A 13981-nucleotide genomic window follows, 5' to 3' on the forward strand; every position below is an offset into this window, starting at 1 on the left:
CCTTTTTGTTTTCTTTAGTCTTCTTCTCTCATGGCTAGGGCTTCTTTCTCTTGGGATGGTCGGTCAGAGAATCCGATCGATGACTCTCCATCGGATCCGAAAGTGGAGACTTCTTCACTTTCTGAGCTGAACGTTGAGCGGCTCCGGGAGCAATATTGCATCTCGGAGTAGTATCAACTCTTTGAACCTGGTGCCGATGGTCGGGTGAATTTTTCTCCTTCGGGCCAGATGGCCTTTAATGTTGAAGACCTTCAGACGGATCTTCGATTTTTGATTCCGAAATTTGTCCAAAATCTGCTCGATTATTATGGTCTTTGCCTTGCTTAGCTGGTACCGAATTCGGTCTGACTTATCATTAGTTTTGCTTTGCTGTGTCGATTAATACCGATCGAACCTCATCCTTTCCACTTTCGTGCCTTTTTTGTTCTCTGAACTCATCCTAAGGTCAAGGGTTGGTGGTTCTTCAACCCATGAAAAGGCTTCTCCTTCGTTACCAATCTTCCATCGTCCATCCATGGATGGAAGAATCAATTCTTTTTTATTTCTTCCTCGCTTCCTTGGAGCTTTCCTTCACGCTGAGGCAATCCAAGGACCGGCCCCAACGATAACAACCAGGTGGAGGTCGGTGATTGGGAGGACTTCCATCAGTTGAAGGATATGATGGTCCCACCGCAGAGAGAGCTAATGACCGAACAAGCTCTCTACGACACCGGCCTCAGTTCGATCACCTCTTTAGGTATAATACAGTCAATCACTTCCTTTTTTTTTGTTTTTGAATTGTATTGACTTTCTTATTCTGATTGCAACCATGCAGCCGAGGGCGCGAGTATCGAACGTCGACACGAGTATCGAGCATCGAGCATCGACATTCGTCAGCATGCTGCCAAGAAGAAGGCAGCGTCTGAGGCCTCCCGACCATCGAAGAAGGGTCGAGCTTCTACATCTGCACCGGTGGGGGAATCCAATGTACCACCTGCATCAGTTCCTGAGCCGGTTCTGGCGCTATCGGCTCCGACAGTGCTTCCCACCATGCCGTTCGCTGAAGAGGAGGCGGTAAGAGAAGATGGACTTGCCGCAACAATGTCAGTAGCTCCATCAACCAAGGTTTGGGCCGAGGTGGAGGCCACGGTCGAACCCAAACAGTCTGCAGCTGTGCCAGTCGCTCTTTCAACGGGAGTTTCATGGGCGCAATCGAGTTTCAGTTTCTCCACACTCTCAAATGCGGGGCTGCCGACAGGAGACCGAGGAAAGGCACCGGTGACTTCGATAGATGATGCGACATCTGTAGGCCATACAGTTAACTTCGACATCAGAGTATCGGAGGATGAGTCGGCTCTGGCCGATCCGACATTAGCCAGATGGCTCATCCAAGCCGCTCTCCTCCCGGTCGATCGAGAGAGTAGGAGGAACCGAATGGTGGCCGAGATGTTCTCATCCTTCTACTCGATGATACTCGGGATAATTTCTCTTTTTTTTTTTTTTTGATCTAACCTGACTTATCTTCTATTTACAGTTGGTCCATGACATATTCGATCTGGAGGCCGGCTACGGAAAAGTTGCTGACTTCCGTCAAGTATGGATGAATAAAGCAACGGCCGTCGATGCTGAGAAGACGGCTACCCTTGAGCAGCTTCGGTCGGCAGTCAAGCGAGAGGTTAAGCTTCAGCAGGAAGTTTCTCGCCTGTCTGACGACCTTCAATCTTCTGGAGTCGAGCTTGAGTCGGCTCATCAAAATATCTTGACTCTTGGATCAAAGGTCAAGAGCAAGAAATATTCCATTCACCGGCTTCGACGGAAAAGAGACGGATGTATCCTTGAGCTCGAAGCCAAATGTGGGCGACATCGGACCAGCTTGAAAAAGTTGGTACTGGCCGATAAAGAATCGGCTTCCGCAAAAGCTGATGCAGAATTGACGAGGGTGGAAGCGAAGTCGACAAGAGAGGCCTTGAACCGGACAACTGAAGACTTCAAGAATTCGGAAGAATTCAAAGAAGAGATCTGCGAAGGCGAGTTTGCCTCCTACTGCATCGGGTATGAAGACAATCGAGATGCGATTGAAAAATTATATCCGGATCTCAACTTGAACAGCGTCGTCTCTCTAGCGTCGGAAGATGGAGCTGCTAAAGAAGATGCAGTGCCGACTGAAGGAAGGACACCGACAGCACCGGAAGTCGTCCAAGTCCCTGATGCCACTCCAGAGCAAAGAGACGAAGGCGGCGATTGATAATCAGAATAACTTTTGATTTTTTTTTGTAATCAATAATTTTGTAATCGAACTTCGGTCCAATCCTGTAATCTCTTTTTCTGACTATGAGTCAGCGTAGTGTGCTTGTACGGTTGATATAGAGTCAGAGTCGGGGTCGGCTGACTTATCCCAATATTATTTATATTCTTATTCATCTGCAGAATGCTTAAATTTTCATCAATATTTGAATAGATTTAAATATAAAAATAAAAATATTATCTTATCTATTTTTATTAATAATTAATATTAGATTTTGAAAACAGAGGCTCTCCGCGTCTTTGGGGCCCAAAAAAACCAGTTACTTGCGGGCAAAGGCTCCCGTGATCTTTTATCATTTGACATCCAGTGCATGTGGAGCAAGAGACGGACGAGGACCGCGGAGTTTTCCAACATTGAATGATGGATGCGTACCCCACCATATCAGCATGCCAATCTTCACCAAACCAACGGATAAGATAGATGGTGGGGTGGCATCCAACCAAAGGAAAACCACTGCCCATGGATTCTGTCCACTGACCATGTGAATGACACACACCCCGGGCCCCACCACTTGCTGAGTAAGCTCTGCGCTGTTATCGCAGCCTTTTGACGCTCATGATCTTCTTCTTGCGGTTGAGTGCATGACCATCTTGCCTGAATACCAAAAAAAAAAACAAAAGAAAAAGTCATCTTAATCATAATATATATTATAAACAAGTTTAAGTTTGCATTAGTTTTTTTTTTATCATTTTCAACTTTGGAGCCTGAATCTCGTTGGATTTTGCTCAGTTTTCTTTCTCTTTTTTTTTTTTTCTTTTTTGAACATTTTAATGCTTTGAGAAGACTACTACCTCACATGGTTGGTGCTTGATGCACATGGGATGGTAATTATTTTTATTAGGTGAGGGAAGAAGAAGCTTAGACGGAAATCTTATATATAATTAGACATCACAAATGGCATTTGCAATGTGTTGCTCCAACACCGATCGTGCATGTAACGGGTGTGGATTCAAAACTTAGAGCTGGAATAAACAAATAATGCATATCAAGTAATGCAGATTTAGTTCATGCTTAAGTTTTGCGAATTTGACTTTTGAGCTGGAGCAACCAGGCCGAATCTTATTGCGCTAAAGTTAAATTTAATTATCATGTAATTTAAGATCTAAATTTACCGCATGAGTGCCCCTCTTTGGATTTTAGATTTGTATTGAGACTACGTTGAATCCAATTGAATGTGAATTGCTAGAATTCACTACCAAAGACTGCGAGTTCATTACACAAATTGCATATAAAACCATTTCCCCGGCCGTGCTTATCCAGAAAAAAATAGAAAGTAATGGAACCGGGTCGTTTTCTCTTTGCCATGAGTTGAGCGTTGGAAGATACTATTAAAGGACCATTAAAATTAATTTATTTATAATACAATACAAGGAGAGCTAGAGCTCTCTGAGCCAATTACAACTTAGATAACGGACCATTAACCGTAATGTTATTGGTTCCATCAATTAAAGCAGCAAGCTCATATTTTTGCACCGACGGAGCAAATTTTTTTTTTTTCTAACTTCTTCTAAAAGCCATCTTTAAAATTAAATTTATTAGAGAAATGTAATTGTCTAAATTTAGTTTTTGTTATATGTTTAACCCTGATGCTGCAATTATTTTTTACATCTCCATGAAAAATAAATAAAAAAATAAAGACATGGGTATATAGACCATCCAATTGTGGTTTATTAAGTTGCTCATTCAACGTTTAATAAAAATATAATTTTTTCAACTTAGAGTCAGATTCTATCGCACATTTAATGTAGATGCCATTCCAGGTGTTATAGACAACAACCTTAAAAGAAAATAACTATATAAATGTGTAACTCATATATTTCTTAATGGCTAACAACTTTGAGATTCATTATTCTTGTAGAATTTGGACAACTCTTAAAAAAGGACAAAAAGGAAAATATTGTTAAGAGGCTTCAATGTTAGTTGGCAATTATATAACTTGGTGCTAAATCAAATAATATTTATTGAGTACCAACTCTTAAGTGCAAACCCATCACCTAATCTATTTGCTTTTTTATAACTTGGATGATGAACTAAAAAGTAAGAACAAATTGAACAAATTTTATACTAATCCATTAACCGAGTAGATCTTGCATGTGCTATGGAAGAAAACCAATTTGTGAACCACCTAATCGTCTTTTCTTCTTTTCAAACAAAATAAAACTAAGAGCTATGTCTGACCCTTTAAATCTTAATATTAAGAGACAAGGAACTAGTACTCTCTAAGCAATAAATTAATCATCCTTAACAAGAAAAGAAAATAAATAAAAACGTTAATGCTTAGAGTCATCCATTTGAACCAAGAGAAGATGTCAACCAGAGTGCAAATCCGAAGGAACACATTGCCCGGTTTTCCAACTCTTTCCACTAATTTAACCACAAGTGGAACTACTCTCTAGAAGGGTTTTAAATCAATCATCTGGGTAACATATGTGCACACTTGCCCAGGACCAACACCTCAGCAGAGTCGCTGGTTGGTAGAGATTGGTATAAACGAATCATAAATATTATTAATGCTAGTACTGTATAATAAAGTTACGCAGACTTGGGCTTCCTTATAGGAAGGGAGGTTAGGTAAGTTGCCAATGGAGAAAGCAGTCCAAGGCGGTGTGGAAGTCTAAACCATGGAATGGATAGGAAGAGATAGGTAGAGCTTTTAAAAAGAGATGGATAATTACCAAGAGAGAGAAAGAGAGAGAGATGGATAAAACTGATCACATCTTCTCAAACTTAAGAATAAACTTAGATTTGCATGTCTGTAGCTATTCTAATCAGAAAAAGAAATTTTATTTGCTTGATACGTGCATTTATTGGCTATGATATAGTTGGAATTTTTTTTATGGTTGCATGAACAGCTCTTGGTAATTATGTTTTTTTTTTAATTGACCTTCAGGTTACATATTTTGTGCCATTCCACTCTCTTTGGAAGGTGACTTAGCCACAATTTTCCTCCAAAGAAAAGATAAAAAGGCCATACCTTAGTAGTTTTGCCAGAGATTGTTGGTTTGGAATTGAATCATATTATCACGAAAGTTGGAGGGGTTTAGTGGTAAAAAGAAAAGTAACCTATAGTTTTCTATGATGATGATGATATCAATATCATCATCACCATCATCGTCATTACTACTATTTCAATCATGCCGTTATATGAGTAGTATCGTCTTATTTTTATTGATAGTACATAATCAAAGATTCTAGAGCTATTAGTGTTCCTCAGCTCATTTTTTCCACCTTAATTAGGGGGAAAAGGGTATAAAAGAGATAGAAAAAGGCTTATTGGTACTTCTTTCTATTGCAATAGGCAGGATAACGAAACAAGAAAAAAAAAAAAAAAAAGAAAAGATCAAAAGCGGTTCAATCTATTAATCCATGTCTGCAGGAAAAACAATACAAAAGCTTCACTATTTTTTTTTTTAAAAAAAAATTATATAGTACAAGATTTTTCTAACAAATCCTAGCCTCCAATACATCCAATCTCAAGGACACTTCATTACTCTCTTTTTCTAGGATTACAAAAGATATATATAGAATAAAGCAAATTGATTTAGACTCGAACTAGCTTTTCTAAATCGATTTAAACCTGAACTGATGTTTTGAGTCAATTTGGACTTGATGTTTCGAACTTGTAAACTCAAGACAAACTCAACATTTTCCTTTTTTTCGAGTGTCTAAAATGAGGTTAAATTTTTCATTACCAAGCTACAAGCATCATGAGAAGTGCTGATAGTTGCTGCCATCATGTTTCAAGCTAGGAATGTGAAGGGGACTTCTCCACTGTAGTTTGTTAGACGAAGCATTGTCCTTCTATGAATACTTCTTATCCAAGCTTGTTGCACAGCCAGGGCAACTATTTAGATGTTGGTTAGCCACTTCTGTAATGAAGGAAATGAATAAGTGACAGACTAGTCAATCAACACTGGAACATAGCACAAATCTGTCTTTGATCCTTCTCCAATAACAATTGGATGGACCAAAAAGTTTCAGATGCATGCCCATGCACACCAACTGTACTCCTTAAAAAAGATGGGTTGGTAAACATGGCTTCATTAATTTCCTTCTCTCTTCATTCAGTACTGAATTTTTTTCTTAAAAAATAAATAAATAAAAGAACAATACCAGCACATCAAAGAAATCTAGCATAAATTTATACAGCTGGCATGCAACTTTTATTGCTCCCTGATCTATCAGCATGTGCAATTTGTTGTTAGCTACCTTGAAAGGATCAATAACAGTGCCATACATCTCATTTTGTAATGTTTTTTTCTTTAGAGATTTGTGCTACCAAAACAATTTCCCACAAGATGACAAAAACCAAATCAATAAACAAAGAACCTAGTTGGAGTGCATACTCCAAATAAATAGAAACAAAAGGAAATAAATATTTGCCTATGGAGGGTATCCTTCCACAACCATTTCCCATCATAATAATAGAGATACTTCATAACAATTAGAGTTGTTTCACTGGCCCCAGCCTAGGAACCTTAGGACTTACAACAATCTGGATTTGAGTTAATTATCATCAGTCAACTAGAAGGAGTTGGTGGACAACCCAAGGGCGCCCCTGGGATTGCCGCTGTTGGGTTACACTGTATTTGACTAACTGCCACCCAATGTCCCCCCACCAACATACATTTGCTTTCCCCCACTATCCCTCAAAGCCATCCTATATAAATCTCTCCTCAATTCAACTACTCACCATTCTCAAGTCTCTCCCAAGTTTGGACAGCTTCAACACAGCAATCACCATCTAAATCGGGAGACCGTCGTCGATCGTTCACCGGTTAGAAGCTGCCTATCTACATTGCGTTTTCTTCTTCTAATCTAGAATTCTAAGATCTTATTTCTCTAAGTTCTTCTAGGAGCTCTTATTAACGCTAAAAATATTTTTAAAAGTTGCATGTCATTATAAGTCTAACCCCTTTTACCATAGCTGGTTTGTGATAGGCAAAGTCACAATCAAATAATCTGTCATTATCGAAACTAAAACTGAAATTCTCGATTAACTAGCTGTCTTTCATTCTAAACATTGTAAAATCATTGTTATTTTGGACCAGTTGATTATAAGGTTAAACCATGGTTATCATCATCAATATATATAAGCTTTGAATTGCTATTCTTTCACCTATGTTAAGAAGGAAAAAAGAAAAATAAAAATAAAAACATTTATTTTTAATAAAAAAGAGTAATACTTTTGTTGCATTAAGAAGCATGTCAAGATGATGTTTGTTTTTCCTTTGGTGAGCCAAAAATTAGATTTGTTTGTTATCTCATTGTAAAGGCTAACAATGCCAAAATAGCATGGTTTGCAGGACAATTACTGAATCGTGAGATCCAAATACTTCTGAGCTGAGGAGAGGAAGGGAAACATGGGCTTAGGAGGTGAAAATGGGATCAATGGCCACCATGTGGACACCAGTTCGGAGTCGGAGGACGCCGGCAGTGGCGTCGGATTCAGCGGCCCCCTCAGTGGCCCTCTAGGCACTAAGAAAGCAAGCAACAAGAGGAGTGCAAGATTCAAAGATGAGCAAACCTACGTAGAGATCACATTAGATGTGAGAGACGACTCAGTTGCAATCCAGAACATAGAAAGCCAGGACCAGGAGGCAGCATTGCTTGCAAAAGCCTTGGGGAGGCGGTCGCCACCGATCGGCATCACATCGAAGTTGAAGCAGGTGTCGCAGGAGCTGCGGCGGATGGCATCGTTCTCCAAGAAGCCTGCAGGGATTGATAGGACCAAGTCCGGCGCCACTCGGGCGCTGAAGGGGCTCCAGTTTGTGACCAAGAACGTGGGGAGTGATGGTTGGCCGGAGATCGAGAGGCGGTTCAATGCGCTCGCCGTCGATGGTGTTCTCCTGAGGACAAGGTTTGGGCAATGCATAGGTGAGCAGCCACCTTAGAAAGGTGGCACACTTTGTTTCACCAAGCATGATAAGTGGGCCACTAATCCGAGCTTTGTGCAGGAAGAGTTGAGATTTAGTCCAATAATTTGCTCTCATGCTTTTGTTAACCATGGAGTTTGAGTTATTTTTGGTGAATTAATTTGCAATTGAGCTGATGCATGAGTCCTTCTATTAGCCTGTTTGACTTGTCATCCTTCAAGTCCTTTTATCCTTTCAGAACACTAAAAACTGCTAGCCCAAAATTTCACACTCATAGTCTTTCTAGTCCTTGCCCCTTTGGTTTTCTGTAGTCAATAGGATTACTTAGCAATGGAACAATAGGCTGTCTATCCTAGAATTGACCTTTTCTTAAGTATTTGTATTTGTGTTTTTCAAATTGCCCTTGAGATATTTATCAACAAACAGTAAAAAATGTATTTTTAGAGGCATGAATTTGATTAATTATCTAACAACTTTCACACTGAGAAGTTAAAGATGAAGCCTTTATCAGATTACGGATTAAAGGAATTCAAGCCTCTCAATTTGGGCTACAGGGCTTTTGTGTGTACAAGTGTGTGTGTGTGTATTGGTTTCAACAGAGAATTAGGAGAGGTCTAAAGCTATGGTTATAACTTGTTTGTGAGTGCAGGAATGGATGGATCAGATGAGTTTACCCTTGAGGTATACGACGCATTGGCACGGCGGAGGGGGATCATAGCGGCGGTGCTAACAAAAGAAGAGCTCCAAGAATTCTGGGAGCAGCTCTCTGACCAAAGCTTCGATGCTCGCCTTCAAACCTTCTTTGACATGTATGTATAAATTGATGAACACCCTCCCCACTTCAACAATGACTTAGAAACACAATTTGGATCCATTGGTTGGCACATCATCATCTCTTGTAAACTTCTGATGGCCAAATTTATGCAGGGTGGACAAGGATGCAGATGGCCGGATAACAGAAGTAGAGGTCAAAGAGGTCTGTGGCAATGATCACTTTTTAGTTTTCAGTTGATGCTCTCAAAATACAACCCATGCTCCATCTAATAAGAGCAAGTGACCAAATGATGTTTGTTAATTCACTTCAACAATTTAACTCTTTCTAACACACATAATTATAATCTGTGTTCAGATCATCAGTCTCAGTGCATCAGCAAACGGGCTATCGAAGATCCAAGAACGCGCCGATGAATACACAGCCCTAATCATGGAAGAGCTAGATCCTAACCATTTGGGCTATGTTGAGGTCTATCCAAGTCCCAATCATGACTCATCTCTAACCATATGTCTTAACTTTGGGCTAATGATTCCTATGTGAACATTGCATGCAGCTTTACAACCTGGAGATGCTACTGCTTCATCCAGCTGACAATTCCACTAGGTTAACAGCCTACAGCTCCAACCTCAGCCGGCTCATTAGCCAGAAGCTAGTAGCCACCAAGGACCCCAACCCCCTCCGCCGCTGCTATCGGAGATTCTCCTACTTCATGGAGGACAATTGGAAGCGAGTTTGGGTGATCGCCCTCTGGCTTGCCATCTGCGCCGGCCTCTTCACCTGGAAATTCATCCAATACCGCCATCGTGCCGTCTTTCATGTCATGGGCTACTGTGTCACCACCGCCAAGGGCGCCGCCGAGACCCTCAAATTCAACATGGCCATCATCCTCTTCCCCGTCTGCCGGAACACCATAACTTGGCTCAGGTCCAGGACCAAGCTAGGACTGGTTGTTCCGTTCAATGACAACCTCAATTTTCACAAGGTAACACTTGTCGAATGAAATTGACCCTGTCACGAAAAACTTGTTACAACCTCAAAGATTATCAAGTCCTTGTCGCATTATAAAAATTTGCTCAATTCTTCCATGAAGGCTTCTTAACTTAGAACTGTGCTTATCATTATCATCATCTTGTGGCTATCAGGTAATCGCTATGGGGGTTGCTATCGGCATAGGGCTCCATGCAATAGCTCACTTGACTTGTGACTTCCCTAAACTCCTACATGCAACCGATGCAGAGTATGTGCCGATGAAGCCCTTCTTCGGCGATCGGCGGCCACCAAATTACTGGTGGTTTGTGAAGGGGACAGAAGGATGGACTGGGGTGGTCATGGTTGTGCTTATGGCAGTGGCCTATGTGTTGGCCCTGCCTTGGTTCCGCCGGAGCAGGCTAAAGGCTTCTAACCCACTCCGCAGGCTCACCGGCTTCAATGCGTTTTGGTACTCCCACCACCTCTTCGTTATCGTGTACGCGCTCTTCATCGTCCACGGGGAATGCCTCTACCTTACCAAGAAGTGGTACAAGAGGACGGTATGTTAGTAGGACCCACTTTAGAATTTTTGGAGATTCTTTTCAAATTATTAATTGTTAATTTAAGTATATTGTAGTGTTTTTGTTTGATGTGGTATGTTGTTGTGCAGACATGGATGTACCTCGTTATCCCAGTGATGTTGTATGTATGTGAACGCCTTCTACGTGCCTTGAGGTCTGGCTACAGGACCGTTAGGGTTCAAAAGGTACGATATATCCATTCTTTTAATTAAAAATTTTCATTACCTTGTTAGGTTTCATAAAAACATTGGATGTGTTTGATTTGCGATTGGATTCGAAATTAAAATCAATTAGAATGAAAAATAGAATAACTGTATTTTCTAATATATTTGGTTCATATTTAAAATCAAAATTTAAATCAGAATAAATGATTTAAATCCTTAATGAAGAGTAAGGATTGAGTTTTGAAGGATTGGACTATTCTATTTTCTATCAAAATCAAAATTGAAATGAAACTCTTTCCAATTAAACCACTGAAATAAAAGTCATCCACTTTCATTCCAAACCTCAACTCCTCCAATATAATTTTATTTCTACAATATATAAAATAAAAATAATAGATATTTTTAATATTTTTAATGCACAACTACTTCAGTCATGTCCGTTGCTAGAATGGTCCATGATAAGAGTTGCAAATTATCTATGTAGACTCCTGCCACATACTTTAACTGCACAAGATTATTAGTCTTTCCCCTGAGAAGCAGTATGATAAAAGATAAATTATCATTTGTTATATGTCATCATAATAGATTGTTGGCTTTTGAGCTCTGGTTGTTATTTAATTTTAGTGCTGGTTTTAGAATCATATTAACATTATTCTTGTTAATTCTCTTGCAACTTTCTTGCCCTTTAATGCAGGTTGCAGTGTACCCAGGAAATGTGCTGGCCCTTCAAATGTCCAAGCCCCATGGTTTCAAATACAGGAGCGGGCAATACATCTTTGTTAACTGTGCTGCAGTCTCCCCATTCCAGTGGTAACCATTAGTCTTCAATTCTTGCCTCTATTTCGACTAGAATGGTTCGATTAGGATCGGATGGTTGAAGATTTTCTCCCTTCTCACCTTTCCCTCAGGCACCCCTTCTCCATCACTTCAGCTCCTGGAGATGATTATCTCAGCATCCATATCCGCACCAAAGGTGACTGGACCTCAAGGCTCAGGGATATCTTCTCAGAGGTATTACAACTCGACTCACCGAGGCAATCAAACTGTAGTCAGAAGTGATCATGCCTAACTTATTAATCCATCTAACTTAATTCAATCCACCGTAAATCGAATTAGTTTGTCTGTTTAAAAAAATAGCTAAATTTGGATTTAAATTTTTGACCTATTTGATAAATAAATCCAATCCGTATCTAATCCGATCTGATCCAATTACCATCCCTAAGGTTCATAGTGCACGACCGGGATGGTAATAATGCCAGTTCTTTTTAACTAACATTGTCCTCGAAATGTAACAGGTTTGCCGGCCTCCTACTGCCGGCCAGAGTGGACTGCTCAGAGCTGATCTCATGGCAAGGGAAAGCGATCCGAAGTATATTCTTGAAATTTTCATCATGCCTTGTGGCATTAACATGCTTTCGGTCTTCGGCTAATCAAGAATTTTTTATGCAAATCAAATTAGGTTTCCGAAGCTTCGGATCGATGGCCCTTATGGTGCTCCGGCACAAGACTACCGGAAGTACGACGTCCTCCTCCTCATCGGCCTCGGCATCGGAGCAACTCCATTGATAAGCATACTTAAAGATGTGCTGAATAATATCAAACAGAATGGAGCAGTGGCAGGAGATGTGGAAGGTGGCAACAAACCTAAGAAGGCATTCATGACACAACGAGCCTACTTCTATTGGGTGACAAGGGAGGAAGGTTCTTTTGAGTGGTTCAGAGGGGTGATGAACGAGGTGGCGGAGAAGGACAAGGATGGTGTGATCGAGCTCCATAACCATTGCACAAGTGTGTATGAAGAAGGGGATGCACGGTCGGCCCTCATTGTGATGCTCCAAGCACTCCACCATGCAAAGAATGGGGTTGACATCGTATCCGGGACGCGTGTGAAGACCCACTTTGCCCGGCCAAATTGGCGCAATGTCTTCAAGCATGTCGCAGTTAACCACCAAAACCAACGTGTTGGTAAGTCCATGATGGAGGTTTTTAAATCTATAAACATGATACTATCTTTTTTCTTTTTTTTTTTTTTTGTCTAATTTACTTTTAAGGTTGCAACATTAAAAAAAAGATGATCTAGGATCCTCTGCAGTGCCACTTTTGCACAGGACTGTCGTGTTACATCATCGATGGTCACTACATCAAGTTCTCCTTCGTCACCGTGATGCACTGTGTATCGCCGTGTTTTAGGAACAAATACGCCGTCTATCTCCAAGATAGATGATGTGATGGTTATCCACAACAATAGGATGGTATGATGCAAAAGATGCATCGTAGAGGGTCTGAACTCAAAACAAAAATAGCTATAAAATGATAAGGAGATGAAGACATGAATATAGGACCTCCACACAGAACAAAGATCTCGCAAAGTAAAAGATTTCATGGTTTTTTCTGACTGCAGTTTGGATTGAGTCAATTTTGATTTGCTAGGGAGGTAGAAAAGGTTGCCTCAAATAATAAAGCAAATCATACACAATATTTTAACACAAATTCTTCCATGTATGGTCAGGGTCAGTCATGTTTGGTCCTTTTTCATTATCTTTATTTCTTATCATACTAACTTGAAACTATTTTGTTCATTTTGTAAGAACATTGGCCTGACATTGACCGTACTTGGTTTCAGGAGTCTTTTACTGCGGTCAGCAAACATTGGTAGCAGAATTAAGACGGTTAGCACAGGATTTCTCGCACAAGACGAACACAAAGTTTCAATTCCACAAGGAGAATTTTTGATGTTATTATTTAATACAAATCATATTTTTTTGCCGTAGAAATATGTTGTAATCTGTATAAAATAGTAAATCTGGATGTAAGTTTCTTTGAAGTCATACTTAGTTTTATGGCCAATGTTACAAAGCATTATGTCTGGTGTTCGTAATCTATCTGCATTGAGTTCTCTTGATTTTAGGTTCATTTTCTTAAATGCTTGGTGGAGATCATCCCGTCTTCTGGATTTTTAGATGGAAGCTTTGATAGTGCACAAAGAAGCATCTGATTCTTAAATCACTTATAAGGACACATTTGGCTTGTAATCAGAATAAAAATTATAATCAGAATCAAAACCAGAATGACTATATTTCTCATTTTATGATTGGAATTGGAATAGAATTTAGATACTAAAGAAACGTAGAGATTAAATTTGGAGGATTGGGACAATTGCCATTTTTTTTCAAATCAAAATAAAAATGAAATTCTTCCCAATCAAACCAAATGATTGAAATATAAATTACACATTCTTATTTTCATTCCAAAGTCCAACTCTCTACAACCAAACATACCGTAAATTACTTCTAAAGCAATTATGTAGCCACATTTAATCTACTCCTCCTGTG

At 39.9% G+C, this 13981-nt stretch overlaps 1 protein-coding gene across 2 annotated transcripts; it reads left to right on the forward strand.

Annotated features, from left to right (window-relative positions):
* The first annotated feature begins 6906 nt into the window (after positions 1-6906).
* LOC105052495 (respiratory burst oxidase homolog protein B) lies at positions 6907-13551 on the forward strand. 2 transcript variants are annotated; one of them, XM_010933324.3, is made up of 13 exons: positions 6907-7061; positions 7591-8161; positions 8810-8969; positions 9088-9136; positions 9290-9403; positions 9489-9917; positions 10078-10464; positions 10575-10670; positions 11344-11459; positions 11558-11660; positions 11945-12018; positions 12109-12614; positions 13273-13551. In XM_010933324.3, the coding sequence occupies exons 2-13, from the start codon at positions 7648-7650 to the stop codon at positions 13380-13382; spliced, it is 2658 nt and encodes an 885-aa protein (XP_010931626.1). In that variant the 5' UTR covers positions 6907-7061; positions 7591-7647; the 3' UTR covers positions 13383-13551. The 2 variants fall into 2 exon arrangements, with proteins under 2 accessions (XP_010931626.1, XP_019708634.1); XM_019853075.3 differs by having other exon boundaries at positions 6911-7061; positions 7579-8161.
* Positions 13552-13981: the final 430 nt, after the last annotated feature.

Source organism: Elaeis guineensis, chromosome 10, assembly GCF_000442705.2.
Source record: "Elaeis guineensis isolate ETL-2024a chromosome 10, EG11, whole genome shotgun sequence".
NCBI classification, from domain to species: domain Eukaryota; kingdom Viridiplantae; phylum Streptophyta; class Magnoliopsida; order Arecales; family Arecaceae; genus Elaeis; species Elaeis guineensis.

Coding starts and splice junctions, on each gene's coding strand:
- LOC105052495 (XM_010933324.3), top strand. CDS start 7,648: ATGGGCTTAGGAGGTGAAAATGGGATCAATGGCCACCATGTGGACACC. Junction 10,465..10,574: donor AGAAGTGGTACAAGAGGACG/GTATGTTAGTAG, acceptor GTTGTTGTGCAG/ACATGGATGTACCTCGTTAT. Junction 10,671..11,343: donor GGACCGTTAGGGTTCAAAAG/GTACGATATATC, acceptor CCTTTAATGCAG/GTTGCAGTGTACCCAGGAAA.